A 15,581-nucleotide genomic window follows, 5' to 3' on the forward strand; every position below is an offset into this window, starting at 1 on the left:
TTAATATCTGTATTGGAGGAGTCACACCTCCAGTATTTCATAAACATAAAATATTCAGAAAAAAAACTCAATAGTAAAAAAAATATTTTGAGGGGTGTTTCACAAACTGTGTTTCATGAATCAACAGGTTCATAATATATTGCTCTTCAGATTCCTTGAGGATTTCAGGTCCAAACAATTTTAGTAAACAGCACAATATATGCTCCTCTTGGAGTTTTGCAGTGCATTCTCTGAAATCCTACAGTTTAAAAATCTGTGTTGTATTTTGTTTCACATCTCCTAAATGTATTTAAACTTAGAACCATCCTTTTTTTTTTTTTTTTTTTTTTTTTTTTTGAGACAGAGTTTTGCTCTTGTTGCCCAGGCTGAAGTGCAATGCCATCTCTTTTTATCAGGTGCAAACTGCTGAATATAGACCACAAAATGATGCGTTATCACATTGGAAATACAGTTGTTAAAATTGTAGTGTAAAGATTAAATTTTGAAAAATTCTGTACATAAACTTCTAGTTATTATACATGCCATAACAATCAAATGAGCCAGCCATACATATTAAAGTGGAACTTTAACTAGAATTTGATTTCAGAAACAGATTACTATTATCTAACCATTACTGGGGGTGAGAAGACTAATAGAATCAACAAGACACCAGCAAAATTTACTTAGTACTACCCCAGAATCTGTTTAAGAATTTCCTGGATGAGAATTTTATGTGTACCTAGTACACTATATATATGTGTATCACAGACAAAATGCTGTATTTAGACATTTGGAGATGAGAAACCCTATTCTTAGAGAAGTTAATTTGTTGAAACTTACAGAATAAGTGACAGAACCAGAATTCAAAAGTCAGGCCTCTCTTCTCTCTCAATAGATAGATAGATAAATAGAAAGAGATATATTGATCTCTTTCTTTCTATCTTTGTATGTACATATTATATTTATAGATATATTAAATACCTTATAAAGTAGGTTCACATAAACTGTGAGTTCCACATTATTGCAACATTTCTTCCAATGCCTGTTTCCTCCCTTTATTTAAATGAAAAGGGTTTGGTTCATTTCTTTTCAACTAATTATTTAGTTGATGCAGTATAAAATGATTAATAAATAGGTAGAGATTTTGGTTCAAAACACAATAGCTCTGTGACTGTGAGATCTGAATTTCAGTTTCCTCCATAAAAGGAGTACACAGTAATATATTCCCTTTTGTCACATTATTGGGAAGATCAAATGAGGCTATGTAAAAGGCCAGACATACACTAGGCACTCAGGAGCTGCTGATTCTCTTCCATTTCCTTCGCAGAATATTTCTTATGGAAATGAATTTTCAATGTCATAAAAAACTGGTATCTGAATTTGATTTATCCAGCTGATATTTGCGCTCATTCAACCGACATTCAGAGTTAGTAAGCTAAATAATCAGAATCCGTGACACTACAGAATAATGATTATATGACGTCTATCTTTGTGATCCAAAATATTTACTAATATATATGCAACTTTTTATTCTAAAGAAGAATGACATGTCACAACGCATAGCTTTAAACTCTTATTTGGACCAGAGGTTGGTTGGTGACTGACTGTCCTACTCCCTAGTTTGAGATCAGGAGAAATAAGACCAGACAGTAGATATAAGATAAATTTGATTATATCTCATTAATGGCAAATTGCAAGGTCAAACAGTAAATTCTTAATTTAACTTTCTATCTTTCCGGAAAAGAAAAATTGCCTTATAGATGCCTCTAGTGGCAGCAGTTCTCTGAAAATAAAAGTTAAAAAGATCTTTCATTATATTTTCAATGCATGAAGGGGAGGGTGACAGGATGTGAGGTAGTGGACATAGGAAATATATTAGGAACCCACGTTTCAGTTATTATCCTGAAATTTGAAACACTATCCCAAAATCAAAGTTTTGGTAATATCATATAATAACAGTAACTACATCACTTCTTGTTTACTGATATTTTTATTGAGGTTTGTAGCTGATGACTTTACATGTGATTGTACAGAGCATTTAAGGAAAAAGAAAAAGGATGTAAAGGTTGTACAAGGGAAATATCCAATAGCTTGAAATCTGGTAGGTGTATATGAAAAGAATAACGCCATGTGTAAATATATGAGGATCCTAGGAGACCAAAGCCACAATAGCTATACTGTTTCTAAAAAGTGAGTTTTCTTATCAACAAGGAGTAGGACAATTAGTTGTTAGTTTTAAAAATAAACTATTGTTTTTTAGAAAGACGTATTTTGAATTAGATTTAATGCTTGGCAAGGAGGAAAACAGTATGGAAAAACTTCCAAGTTATCCATCCACTTCCAATGCATTCACAGAAATCAAATGAAGGCAAATCAACTTGACTCTACAAATCTTGATTTTCTAGTTCACAGGCAAAGGTCAGTGTTAAAATATACAAACAAGTGATACTTTATAAATGAACACATTCTGATTGTCTGTAGTTGTTTCAAGACATATCAGTTTTTATTACTTAGGGTGATGAAGGAAATCTTTATTCTCAAATGAGACATGAAAACGAAATTTGAATGTTTTTTCTCATTTTTATTGATTCAAAATGTCATTCAATATGTAAACCAGTTTGACAACTTGAAATTCAGGGCATTAAAAAATACTCCAGAGGACTAGGCACTGATTAGCCTAAGAATATACTCTGTCCTACTCACTGTATCCTGAGTTCCAACCCCAAAGACTTCTACCTACTGCTAAAGCATTGAAGATACTGACTTAACTTTGTCAAACATCTTTTGATAACAATCAATATATTTCATTTTGAAGTCAGGATCATTTTGCCTGTTTTACATTCAGAAGAAACACAGGGATTTTTAAACTTAGAAGACTATTTTAGTTCTTGGTTTTAAACATATTTCCTTGCCAATTTAGCATGAATTTTTGTAGTCTTGGATCATTGAGATGAACTTAACTCCTTTAAGATTTAAAATCCTCTGATTTTGGACTAATTGTAAATCTTTTGTAACCTCATCTATAGATCAAAGAGTGGAGCATCATCATTTAAAAATTATTCAATCTGAATGGCAATGTTTAAATTGTATAGTTAGAAGCCTGCTTTACTTTCCCCTTCTTTCAAACTCTTTCCTTTAGTATTCTAGAATGAAAGGAGCATTGGGAATACTTTTAGATGCATTTGGATTATGGAGTACTTTGATAACCCACCATGTACAACTGCAAGTAGAATTTTATGAATTGACTACAATAATTAAAGGCAGAGAACTTGAGAGTAATATTTGGAGCAGAGTAGTTATTTGTTCAGTCTCGATGTAATATTCATATATATAATAATAAATTATTCTATAGTATGAATATTGCTTGGTTATGAATTATTTTTTACAATGTACATAATTCTAATATAATATTAATTTCATATGTATTAGAAAGATTCATAATAGAGCTCTAAAAGGTACAAAGCTACTAAAAGCATTAGCTCTGTTGGTGTTGAATAGAGTCAGCAGATTAGAGAGTGAAGATGAATTGAGACAAAATACTTATATTTAAGAAACATTTATAAAATATTGATGCTTCCTTGAGACAAGGTATAGCTAGATAAGAAACATCTCAAGAGTGTTTAAAGTATTTACTGTTTCCTGTGAAATTAGCAGAATATCAGAATATAAGAAACTCCAATTTTACTTTTTGGAATACACCTGTTAACATTTGGCATAGTCTATAAGATTTTTATCACTACAAATGACTTTATTATTCTTTCCTGGAAAACTTTTCTCTGTAACTCTAGTTTAGGTCCTGTCACCTCACCATAAGCTTGCTAACTTGTTTGGTTTCTGCTCTTCCATTGTTCATATTGTACTTGAAGAGACTTGTTTACCCCAACAGAGATTTGTTCATGTATAGTCATTCTTGATTTCTTCACATAAGTCAAAGTTCTTTCACAAGCCTTCTTAAAAATTAGTTTGCATTTACCTTTGAAATACTCTAATGGGACACAAATCATCAAATGAGAACAATGCTCTTGACACATTACTAAGAGACAAAGAAACATCAAAACTTAGCTGAAATCAAGACATTTGAATAGTAACTTACAGGTGCTAGATGTGAAAGAAATGCTGACTTTAAATTTTTTTTCATATAAAGAAGGGATAACAATATCTTTCAATGACATTATGCAAAACTATATTAACTACCTGTTTTATTGCAGAAATCACGAAGTTTTAAATATCGTAAACAAACTATTTCTTCTGCAGGCTGTAAATAAGTGGAATATGTGTACAGGTGAAAGTTTCCCTTTTAAACCAAAGAGAGTGTAATCAGTGTTAATTAGTAAATAAGAAAGTTTCTTCTTATGGCCTAATCAGGAAAGAAGCAACTACCAACACATTTAAGTTCTGCTAACCTACAAATGAAAATTTAGTTGTTTAATATTCTTCAGTTATTATAAAGAACAAATTTGCTGATTACAAAATTAAATTTAATGTTGGGATCCATTGAATATATTTTATGAACTCAAAAAAGCTTCTTATGTAAAATCCATTTGCACAATAATGCTTCCATAATCTATTGTGCAATGTTGCTGCTTTGCTTTTGTGCCTCCATCTTCCTAATTTAATGATGTGCAGAAATCTAACATAAGCTATATTGAAAGCATTACTTAGAAATGCATAGTAATTATGTGGTAAGTTAAAATTATGAATCACTAGAAATGAACTAATTAAATTTTAACACCTTGGTCTACAATATACTGGGAAGTTCATATATATTGTTATTTTATCTCAAAAATTTTCTCAGAGAAGAAAGGATATTCATGCCAATATCTTCAGATCTGCTCAAAACTAAAAAATTAGACTTTGGGTTTTTGTTTTTTTCACTCTCTAAGTGAATTGACATGCACTGTAGTTCTGTAGTGTTTTTTCCCTCCACAAGACATCACAGGCTAAGTGCTGTGGCTCAAACCTGTAATCATGGCTACTCAGGAGGCTGAGACAGGAGGATCACTTGAGACCAAGAGTCTGAGGCTGCAGTGAGTGGCATTGTGCCACTGCCCTTCGGTCTTTGTGACAGAGTAAGACCTCATCTCTTTAAAACAGCAGAAAAATCCAAGCAGTAGCACTTTGGTACAGCACTGATAGACAAATTCTAAAGACAAATTGTTTCTTCATTATTAGGGGATGATATAGATTAGTCTGGAGTTGATCTTTAGACAACTCATAAACTATTTTTCCTCTCCCTTTTGGTCTTTACAGTAATGTAGAAAGTCAGTCAAAGATTTTAATGTCATTCCTTAAAGTAAGTAAGCTTGACAATAACATTTCAACATGTTTTGGGGGTCCAGGGAAGCTGAAGACAATGCCTAAAATTAAATATGTGGGTCCTTTATAAATATTACTAATTCCCTTATATGCTTATATCTATTATGAAAAGTTTTGTCATACCAATCAATATTGATAAAAATCTTAAACCTAAATCTTAAAGATCCTTTCCTTAATACGTCAACATTTTTAGTTATGATAGATATGTTAAAATACAGATGATAAACTACATCTTAATTTAGAGGCATTGTGACTTTTTTTTTTTTACAGGAAGTTAAGGATATTTCCCTTACCTGCTTTTTATTAATGTATTTTCCTGATTATTATTACTTCAAGATAATTGTTCTGTCAGTTCGTTTTTGTTATTATAATTATTTTAACACAGTAATTTATTATTCAACTTCAGTGTGTTTAATTATAATATAGTGGAAACAGGAAGGGATGCTCATAAAATTTAATTCCAACCAATTTCTCCTTCACCAGATTTGGACTTTGCCACAAATATTTATCAATTAGGAACAGGGGCTGTGCAACAATCCATCAGCTTCAGAATTAACTGAACATGAGGTCCATTAGCTAGTGTCCCTGATAAAGTATCATGTGAACTAGACTTCAAAGAGGAAAAACAACCAAGTCTAAAAACGTTACAAAAATATTATTTGACAAGAAAGTAAACATTTGTTTTTTTCAGTGGCATAAGTTTTACTTCTAACTGGCTAAATAAGCTGTATTATAGCTGTATAGTATATCTGTTTGATGGAAATTCACTTCTTACTTGAAAGTCAGATGAACACATAAAAATATACAGATAAGCAGATCATAAATGTCTCAGGATATTAAAAAAATTGAGTCACAAAAGATGGTAGAAAAAAGAAAAATTTAAAAATCATTAATCATCAACAGCTCTATAAGAAAATGTATATGAAGAAGATTCAAGTTCAGGAATTCAACCCTTGCTAATGTAAACAGGGCAAAATGAATACGTTAGATATATGCAAATTTCTATTGAAATGTATGTAAAATTAGTTCCTTTATCCACTTTAATTTTTTATTATGGTTACATAAAACTTGCTGGGGAATTCTCTCTCTGTTATAATCTTTGGGATCTTAAGTCTCCCTGAAACCATGCCATTTATGATGCATAGAGTTCAACAATCTCATTCATTTTTCTTGATGCAAGAGCGCAGTAGTAACTTTATATGCTGAATATTCTTCTGCACCAGTTTATGTATGCAAGTGATTTTTCTTCAACTTGGTCTATGTAGAGCTTGAGAGGCTACCTGCTTCAATTTTCCATATAGAAACACAAAAGTAATGGGCAGGGAGGTAGCAATGTCAGAATATCAGCAAGCTGAATTGAGGTAGTTCCCCATTTTACTGTGAAACCAGCTTCTTACTGACAGAGATACTTTCATGTAGGTTACTGTTTGACAAAACAAGTATAAGTGCTCATAATCCACAGACCACATTTGTGTTTCTGAAGTTACCGTAAACACATCTAAAAAGAATTCTTTTATTGCCAAATGTAGTCTACGTATCAAGTGGGTTAAATGCCTTGGACGTGCTAATATTGCCATAGTGTGGTGTTAGAAAACCGAATTACCATTAACGCTTGTCATTCTCCTCCAACATAAAATCTGTAGACTTAAAAAATATTCATGCCAATTGACTAAAAAGGAATGATACATAAAATATTTTGAGGTGACGCGAAGGTTTTGATGCACTCTGGCCCAGCAGAAATTTTTTTGTCATGTATTTATAAACTATATACAGATTATTGGTCATTCTCTAAACTTGGTTTAAGATAGTCATTTATAGATGGATAGTGTTTAGATTTTTGAAAAAGGAAATCCCAAGATAAAACACACTACAGGAGAAATTATAATTTGGCAGATCCTTTTAGCTTTGCCCTAACAGGGGATCTGTACCTGGACATTGCTATAAAGGATCTGCAGTAATGAGAGATCTAGAAAGTTTCTTGGAAAGAACTTCTTTATCTTTTCCTATTTCCATCACATAGAATAAGAAAAAAACACAATAAAAGTCGTCTTATATCTTTATAAAATGAATATTCTCTTTGCAGCTTTTAGCAAATTCAGGAAATTTGAATTTCTAACATCAAAATGGAATGTACAAAGAAGGAAAAAAATATGACTCACCCAGACCCCAAATTTGATATTTATATCTCTGATTGAATCTGGTTTTAAAGGTAAGCATAGTGACTGCATCTGGTTTATAGATAGCAAATAGTAACATATATGTTAACCTGCTCAAAATTAAGTGATGCATCTGATTTCAGCCAAAATAAACATGCGCATTCCATTTTTCTGGTTTACTTTGTATGCAAACCTGTAAGATTTTGTGCTTAGCTTATTCATCTAGGTAGAGTGATTTCTTTTGCATGGCTCATTTGGGCCATGGAGGATTAGCAAAGTTTATGTATTGAAAACAAGGAAAGAAAGGCGAGAAAAATAAAAAGACTAATTAATCATATAGTACATACATCAATACAATATCTTCTAAATCTCAATCAGTTGTTTATTGGTTGGCAAACAAGTTTCACTTTTACAACAAATATTAGTAATGAGGTCATCCAACTTTGAGACCATACAAAATGGATCATAAATTAAAAAAAAAATTATATGTGCTGCTAATTTACCTTTTGTATTCCTACATTACTCAAAATCCTGTCAAATAAATAAATTTTCCTGTTAATAAACAGAAGACTTTTTTAAAAAAAATCATTTCAAAATAATTTGACCTTTTAATTCTTACTACGAGGGAGTGAATTTCCTCTAAAAATCGATAGTGCAGGTGCCCGCTTGGGGATCAGACTGAGCATTCAGCACTTTAATGCCTATGGAAAACCGTTTTCACATGCAGAAGCCCCACTAGTTCTATAGACACCTTTTGACTTCTAGAATCATAGCTAGTGTCCTGGTGATGAACTGCTTGCCAAATATGCTTTGCATGACAACAGATGTGCCCTGTAAACATAAAAGTTTGTCCTGCTCTAGTTTGCAAAAAAAAAAAAAAAAAAAAAAAAAAGTTGGAAATATTCTGACTGCATAAAGATATATAGTGAGGGAAGGAAGTCTAATTTTATTTATTTTATTTTTTTGTAAAAAATAATTTGCATTACTAGAAAATGATTCTTATAAAGTGATAGTTTCATTTATTTATTTTTTGCCAGGCGAAATTTTAAAGGAAAAAAAGGCAAAAAAGAAAAAAAAGAAAGAAAATGAAGAAAGAGAAGAAAGGAAGGAAACTTTGCTCTCTTACTGGTAGACAAACTTGCAAGATCAGCACAAAAGAAAAAGAAAATTTTTTTTCTACTACATTAACAGGACTCAAATTCTGGAGGAACAGAAAGCAGACTATATGTGCAATGCTAGTATCTGTACATTACATAGAAATTGTTCAACTTTTTTCTGCCATTAGTTTTATCATCAGTTAATACAGCAAATCATAAAATATGCATTTAGCATATAATTCTAGAATTCCCCTCCATTTCATTATTAATTTTGTTGTTTTATTTTGTTTTCCACAGCTATTGCAGTTGTGGTGAATTCAGGTTGTGAGTGACCAAAAACCCTATGTGATTCAGTTTTGCTTTGCTTTTATGTTTGCTTGTGCAGCACTCCCATCTAGATGCAGCATTGTTACTAATTTCAGACAACTGTTCTGGCCTTTTAAAAAGCAGGTCCTTGTAATTTTAGTAACAGAGCATCAGAGATGTTAAAACATACACAACGTAATTCAACAAGGCCACAATGAGTGCCATTTTCTTCATATCTTGTTCATTAACATAATGAAGTCTCCATCTGAAGGGGAAAGGACAAGAAAGGATGGGGTACAGGAGAATTTTAGCAGTTATCTTTCTCCCTTGGGCTGACCTAAAAATCCCATTAAAAAAAAAAAAAAAGTCTGAGAGTTTGTGTTTTTCTTTTGAGGACAGCATAAAGATTTAGGAGTACACACATGATTACCACTGCTTATATCAACTCAGAACAGTCAACTAGATGTTAGCAGTTTTGTTGGTTTCAATTTCTGTCTCATCTTCTATAGACTAGTGACCAAATGAGCAGGTCCTTTTGAACTTCCCTCGGGAGGGGTCCCATCTTTGTTTGGAGGAACTATAAATCCATCACTGCTGCCGCGACCTAGCTGGTAGTAAGTATGCAGCTGATGGACGTGGTTTCTGGAGCCTAGGTTTGGCATGCTTTTGTAGTAAACATCTTCGGCATCACCACATTTGGCCGGTGGGGGTTCGGTCTGGGTGCTGGCGGTAACACTCTCTGTGGCGGCCACACCAGCCAGTGTCGGCATGCTGGTATAGAGAGAGTCTCTATGGGGTGACTGGAGATCTTCTGTGTGCTCGTTGGTTAGCAAAGGGAAAAAGCTCTCACTGTGGTCTTGGGGGATCCGCCTTCTGGTATAATGGTGTGGCTGGTGGTTCTCGGTGGAGTATACTCTTGGGGGCAGCAAAGGAGCATCAGATTCCTCATGAATGAGTTCCAGGCCCAAACTCTCCTCGTGGTTAAACGAGGTGGCATCATCCAGGACAATGGCATCTTCTTCCCTTCCACCGCCAAGGTTATTCACCAGCTTGTTCATCAGATTCCTGTTCTGTTCGCTGGAGCGCTCGTGGTTGTTCAGGTAAGAAGGGATATAGTTGGAAGTGAGTTCCTTCAGAATCTTTTTCTCTAAGGCGGTCTCGTTATGGTTATAGCCACGGTCTATGATTTGCACACAGTTGCTCAGGTATTCGCCGCTGGCAATACTGTAACTATTGCCATGGTTACCATTCAGTGGTAGAGTATCCATGACACTTGTATCCCTGGCATTGTTCAGAAGCCCCTCTGAAAAAGATTACAAGATACTATGACATTTATATCCAACAAGTCATAGAACACACACACAAACACAGAAGCAAAAACATTCATCGACTATGAAATATGTATAAATTGCTAGCATTTACTTAAGCATAAAATGTTTGGAAGGAAACCTAAAATATTATTAAATCTATACATGTGTATAATTGGACCAGTGATTGAAATCATATAAATGGGAAAATCATATTTAAAGTAGATCTTTAAAAGAATTTTAAAAAACCTATAAATTATCACTTTGCAATTGTCACACAAACATTGGCTGACATTATTTGAAGTATATTTGGTTATAACTTGACAAAATAACACAAAATTTTGGTGTAGTCATTCATAGCTTTCAATTTATACACATCAAAGTCAGTGAAATAATTCATTACCTTTAATTTTACATATTGCCTTAACATCAAAATAGGTATAATATTAACATAATTCATGTGTGGTACTTTGAATATACTGGTCAAAAGTAAAAGCAACAAGCAGTATCTAATAAATTGATACTTAATTTTGTAAGATTAAAAATAATGCCTACATAGAAAGCCACAAAAGGATTATGTTAAATTTGTCAGAATGATGAGGTCATGAAGTAATGTTTAGTCAGATAAATGGCATGTCAAAAGAATTGACACCTAGGAATTTTCAAAACAAAAGTATTTGGATTTACTTTCCAATTTTTTTTTCTGCTATAAGGACTTTAGCTGTTATTGTATACTATGCTATTGTATACTATCCCATCAGAGATTTTTTTAGGGTCATTAGGTAATACTACAAAAGAATGTGTAAAGACACAGGTATCTGGTACCTAAAAACATTGTGTCAGTATTAACGCTACCATTATGTAATGAATGATGGATTTGTGTGCATGTTAAAGTTTGTGTTTAAAAGAGGATAAACATTTTATTCTGGTAAGAAACAGCTGCAGTGAAATAAATCTGACCACATATTTCTTCAAGGTTTTTGCCTTCCCTTGAACGAACAGAAATCCGAGAATCTATAGTAGTTTCATAAATCACTTCAAATGCAACCACAAAATGAAAAAACACATTTAACCAATACTGGTAAATAAGAAAGGGTGTTTATTTACAGAAAAATTAATTGGAGAATTCTATTAAACGTCTTAATATATTGGTAACTTGTGAAAATATAGCATTCATTCTATATCTGTGATGCAGTTATTTATCAAAACTCAACTAGTTTCATTACTGGTTTAAATTATGTGTTTCAAGTATGTCAATTTTTATTTGGACTCCTGATGCATACTGTGTATTCAACTAGGACAGTTTTCAAAATTAGCAATGCATAAATTATATTAATAAGCAGCCATCACAGACATAGGGTGAAGCAATTTATTTTCATTTTATATCTTGTAGACAAATCCACAATGTTAAGAAAAAATAAAAGTAAATGCTTCTTAAAGGGCTGTATGTGATGGGTGATAGCTTTTGCCAAAGCTGCTATGGTATGCTTTATGGCTATGGTTGGATGGCTGATGCATTGAAACGTGTGTTTATTATTTCAGTTTATCAATGCATTAGGTAAGGGCTGAAACAGCCATAGTAAAATAAAGTGGATATGTTGCACGTGACACATTTTTATGATGGAATGTACTAATAAAAATTAAAAGTTTATGAATTACTTAGCAAAAATAAATGCTTAATTTAAAAACAATTTAACTCACACAAACATTACATGAAACTTAACAACTATGTTGATTATGTGACAATAAAAGAATCAGACAACAAAAGCGTCTAATCTCTATTAACATATATTTATATAAGTTGATTCATAGGCTTTTTAGTTTTTAAATTGTGAGATGAACTGTTTTTAATAACTACATCATCTATATGTGATGCAATAAAAGTGAACTAAAAAAAATTACATTTGATATGCAATGTTTAGCTTTACTCCCATACTTGTCTCTCTGTAGGGCTCTAAACGACAGCATGAAGAAAAGGAAAGAAAAAACAACAAGTAAGCTTACAGCGACAGTAGAAGAAACATGAGTAAAAAGCAAATTGATGATATGCAGAAAAAAGAGTCAAAGGAAATAATTTCCACTGCCCCAAAATTCATGAGTCTGGGTTACATGATTTATCATAATTAAAAATACTGAAATGTTAGTCAGAAAATAAGAAATCCCCCTTAACACATGCTAATATAATGAGTCTTTTAAAAAGTGTTTCCACCATTTGTAAATTTCAAACAAATACACACTTAAGATTATCACATAAACCAAGGAGAGTAAAAATTTGAGGGCAGACCATGACTATTTTCACCAATATATTTCAATGTCGCATATGTGTGTGTATGTTAGAGTATACCTGCTTCAAGGAATGTTATTTAATTTTAAATTTTTTCAGTAAAAGTATAAATAAAATCTGAAGCTTTTATACACAGAGAAACCAGAGTTGAAGACTTTCATAATTGTGTTCATTGTTTCACGCCTTCTGTATCTTCTCTTTTCCTGCACAAAAGTTATTTCCCTATTATATATATATGAATTTTTTTATCAGTTTTAAATAAAAACTGATGAACATTGTCATTTTTGGAACTCATATCCAAAGGTTGTGTAACTATGGAGGAAAAAAGATTAAATGTATTTATTATTCTGAATACAGGAAATGTGAGAGGGGAAAAACGCAACCAACAATATTAGGTTTTCTTCTGGGTTGTTGCACAATTGTATGCGATCAAACATTTTGAGAGTTGATCCTTTAAACAACAATCCTGTCCAAATTATTTTTTTAGGGGGAAAAACCTCCTATTATGTTCTTGCTGATTTTGTCTACGAAAAGACTAAAGTATCATAAAATAAAAACCAGCAAATTCACCGGGCCAGATCATTGCAAAGGGTTCTATCTTATTATAATTTAATGATAGTTTAAAGAGACAGTTTTGGTACTTTAAAGGTTGATTTGCTTCTCAGCAAAAAGATCAACAATATTTCAAAATGCAAAGGAAATCTCTTTTAAAGTTTCAAAAGAGTTTAAGAATAAGAATTTGAAAGGAAGGGCCAAGCCAGTATATCAAGAGATGTAAATGCTTGGAGGCTCATTATGGCTCATTCCTTAAATGAAAGCATTTTAGAACTGGAAAACACATGAGAGATCACTGAAGTTCAGTTCCCACTTTTCAGAGAAGAGGAGACTGCAGCTCAGAGGGGCTGAGCCTTTATCTAACACCACACCCTGCTAATATGGCAGAACTGGGATCAGAAAAAAGTCTTCCAGACTTCTTCCAATTCTGTCTGTTTCAATCTCCTTCACTTCACATCTGCCTTAGGCTTTGAATACTATCACAGAAAATCTATTTATATACATTCTAAAATGATCTTGTATTCTTACCAACTGTAATATATTCTTCACTATATTCCATTCTAGGACTATGTTTCTTTAAAGTTTTAGAATTGAATTAAATTACTTTAAAATGTAAATTATTTTAGTAAAATCATGACTTCCTCTCTAAATTATGTTTTGTTGACAGGTTTTTGTATAATGAGATTTATCTTTACAAAAATTAAATTCCTAATACTGACAAGAAGATAATGGTCCAGAAGTACTCTGCATGAAATTCAAAATATTTCCAGATAGACTCTGAATTCAGTGTAATAAAGGTATATTATTCATCTTCATTTCTAATTCTGTATGCTTCAGTGACATAATAAACACATCTTTACATATTTTAAATAAATGGTGTTACAACCAAGAATGGATACTTTAAATCAGAATGCTTCTATGCTTGGATAGCATTGGTGCAACTGAACCAGAGGACCCACAGAATAGAACCAAGTGGTAATTCAATATAAACCACTCCAGTACATACCGAGCCACCTATATTTCATGTAAGATTTCACCTTGCCAGTAAGAATATAAGTGCATTCATCTGAAAGCATAAGATTAGTAGCAATATGACAATCACCAAGATTTATTTTTGGTCAGTGGTAAAAAAAAATTATTTTAAGCACTACCATAGTTTCTTAACATCTTAAAAAATATTTAAACATTATATAGTGTACAATTCAACTTCTGACTCCGGAAAACATTAATAAAGTTATTTACTTTGTTTTTTTTTTTTTTTTTAAAGTCAGTAAAGTTATTGAATTTACCAGAATAAAAGACAAATTCATTCAGAAGAATCCTTTGTGTATTTATTGATAATCTCAGTAGCAATAACCAGTCATAGATCCCAAGAATAAAAGTTTGTATCAATACAGTAGTATTTAAAATTCTTACATTGTGAGAATTGCAGTTTGATAGTTTTTATGGAACTATTCCATCCTTGGAAAAATCTCATACTTTAAGATACCAGTAAAAATAAAGTAAGACAAGAAGGCAGATACTGAATTAGGAAAAACATGCAGATTAATCAGTGTTATTTTTTCATTATATAAGAAATTAGAAATTATATCTGAATTAGCAAAAAAGTTTAACAAAATGTGGTCCAAATTTATTACTTGTTTTGAAATAATTACCTATGACTCTTCTATGTAAGGTGAATAAATGTAGAATACATTTAATTTCCAGATAGGGTGAAAATCTTCATTTAACATCATTCAAAATTTACTAATATGTCAGCACATATTAATATGTTTATAATGACACAATTAACCTGTCATTTGTCCTAAGGAAAATAAAGAAAAAAGCAAAATAAAACAAGCCTTTATAGGGTCTACTAAATTGTCCTGCCAAACTACATCTGATGCATTGTGTAATGTACAATTCATTGAGTGCTACAATGAAATAGGGACATTGAGATATAAAGAGACACTTTAGGTGGGGTAACCAAGAAGAAAGACCCAGAAACTGTCTCATATTGATGGTTCTGATTCATTACAGAAATGGAAGACTAAAGGAAGACAGGATAGCTGTTTCCAAGTATTTAAAGGATTGCCATAGACAACAGAAGAATGCTTTGCTCTTCTTTGTTCTAGAGGCCAGAGACAAATTTCAGCTTAGAGGAAGGAAAAAAATATACACAACAAATGGAATGTTTCAACAATAGAATATATGAGATTCTGAGGTAGGATGGGACCCATTAGAAGAAATACTTAAGCACAAGCTGACAGAATGTCAGCAATGATGTAAAGAGAATTTGATGAGCTCTATGCTTTCTAATTCTAAAGACATGCACCCTTTAAGAAATTTGAAATTGAAAGTGAGCTGAATTATTTCATTGTATCGACAAATGACTGCAGTCACTTTTGATTATTGACTTTGGTGTTTCTGAAATAATGTAAAATCATCCTTTGTATCTGGCAAGATGCCTCCTGAGGAAGCTCAGATGGTTTTAGACACACAATGGCCTTATCTTAACAAATATATCCTTTTCTGCAATGGCACATTCACACTAAGTTGCGCACACTCACACCACTAATCTTTTACCTGTGACTAAGGAAAA

At 32.2% G+C, this 15,581-nt stretch overlaps 1 protein-coding gene across 7 annotated transcripts in view; it reads right to left on the reverse strand.

Annotated features, from left to right (window-relative positions):
- Nucleotides 1-1,953: 1,953 nt before the first annotated feature.
- Nucleotides 1,954-15,581, reverse strand: part of ADGRL3 (adhesion G protein-coupled receptor L3) — a 902,055-nt gene continuing 888,427 nt past the window's right edge. For 6 of the 7 annotated variants that reach the window (XM_031935344.1, XM_031935342.1, XM_031935341.1 and 3 more), the window contains one exon: nt 1,954-10,157. In XM_031935344.1, the coding sequence (XP_031791204.1) occupies nt 9,358-10,157 (800 nt within the window). In that variant the 3' untranslated portion in view covers nt 1,954-9,357. Of the gene's footprint in view, nt 10,158-12,063; nt 12,116-15,581 lie in introns of all 7 variants that reach the window. The other variant, XM_026447686.2, reaches the window with a different exon arrangement.

Source organism: Piliocolobus tephrosceles, chromosome 3 (genome assembly GCF_002776525.5).
Source record: "Piliocolobus tephrosceles isolate RC106 chromosome 3, ASM277652v3, whole genome shotgun sequence".
In the NCBI taxonomy this organism is placed as follows: domain Eukaryota; kingdom Metazoa; phylum Chordata; class Mammalia; order Primates; family Cercopithecidae; genus Piliocolobus; species Piliocolobus tephrosceles.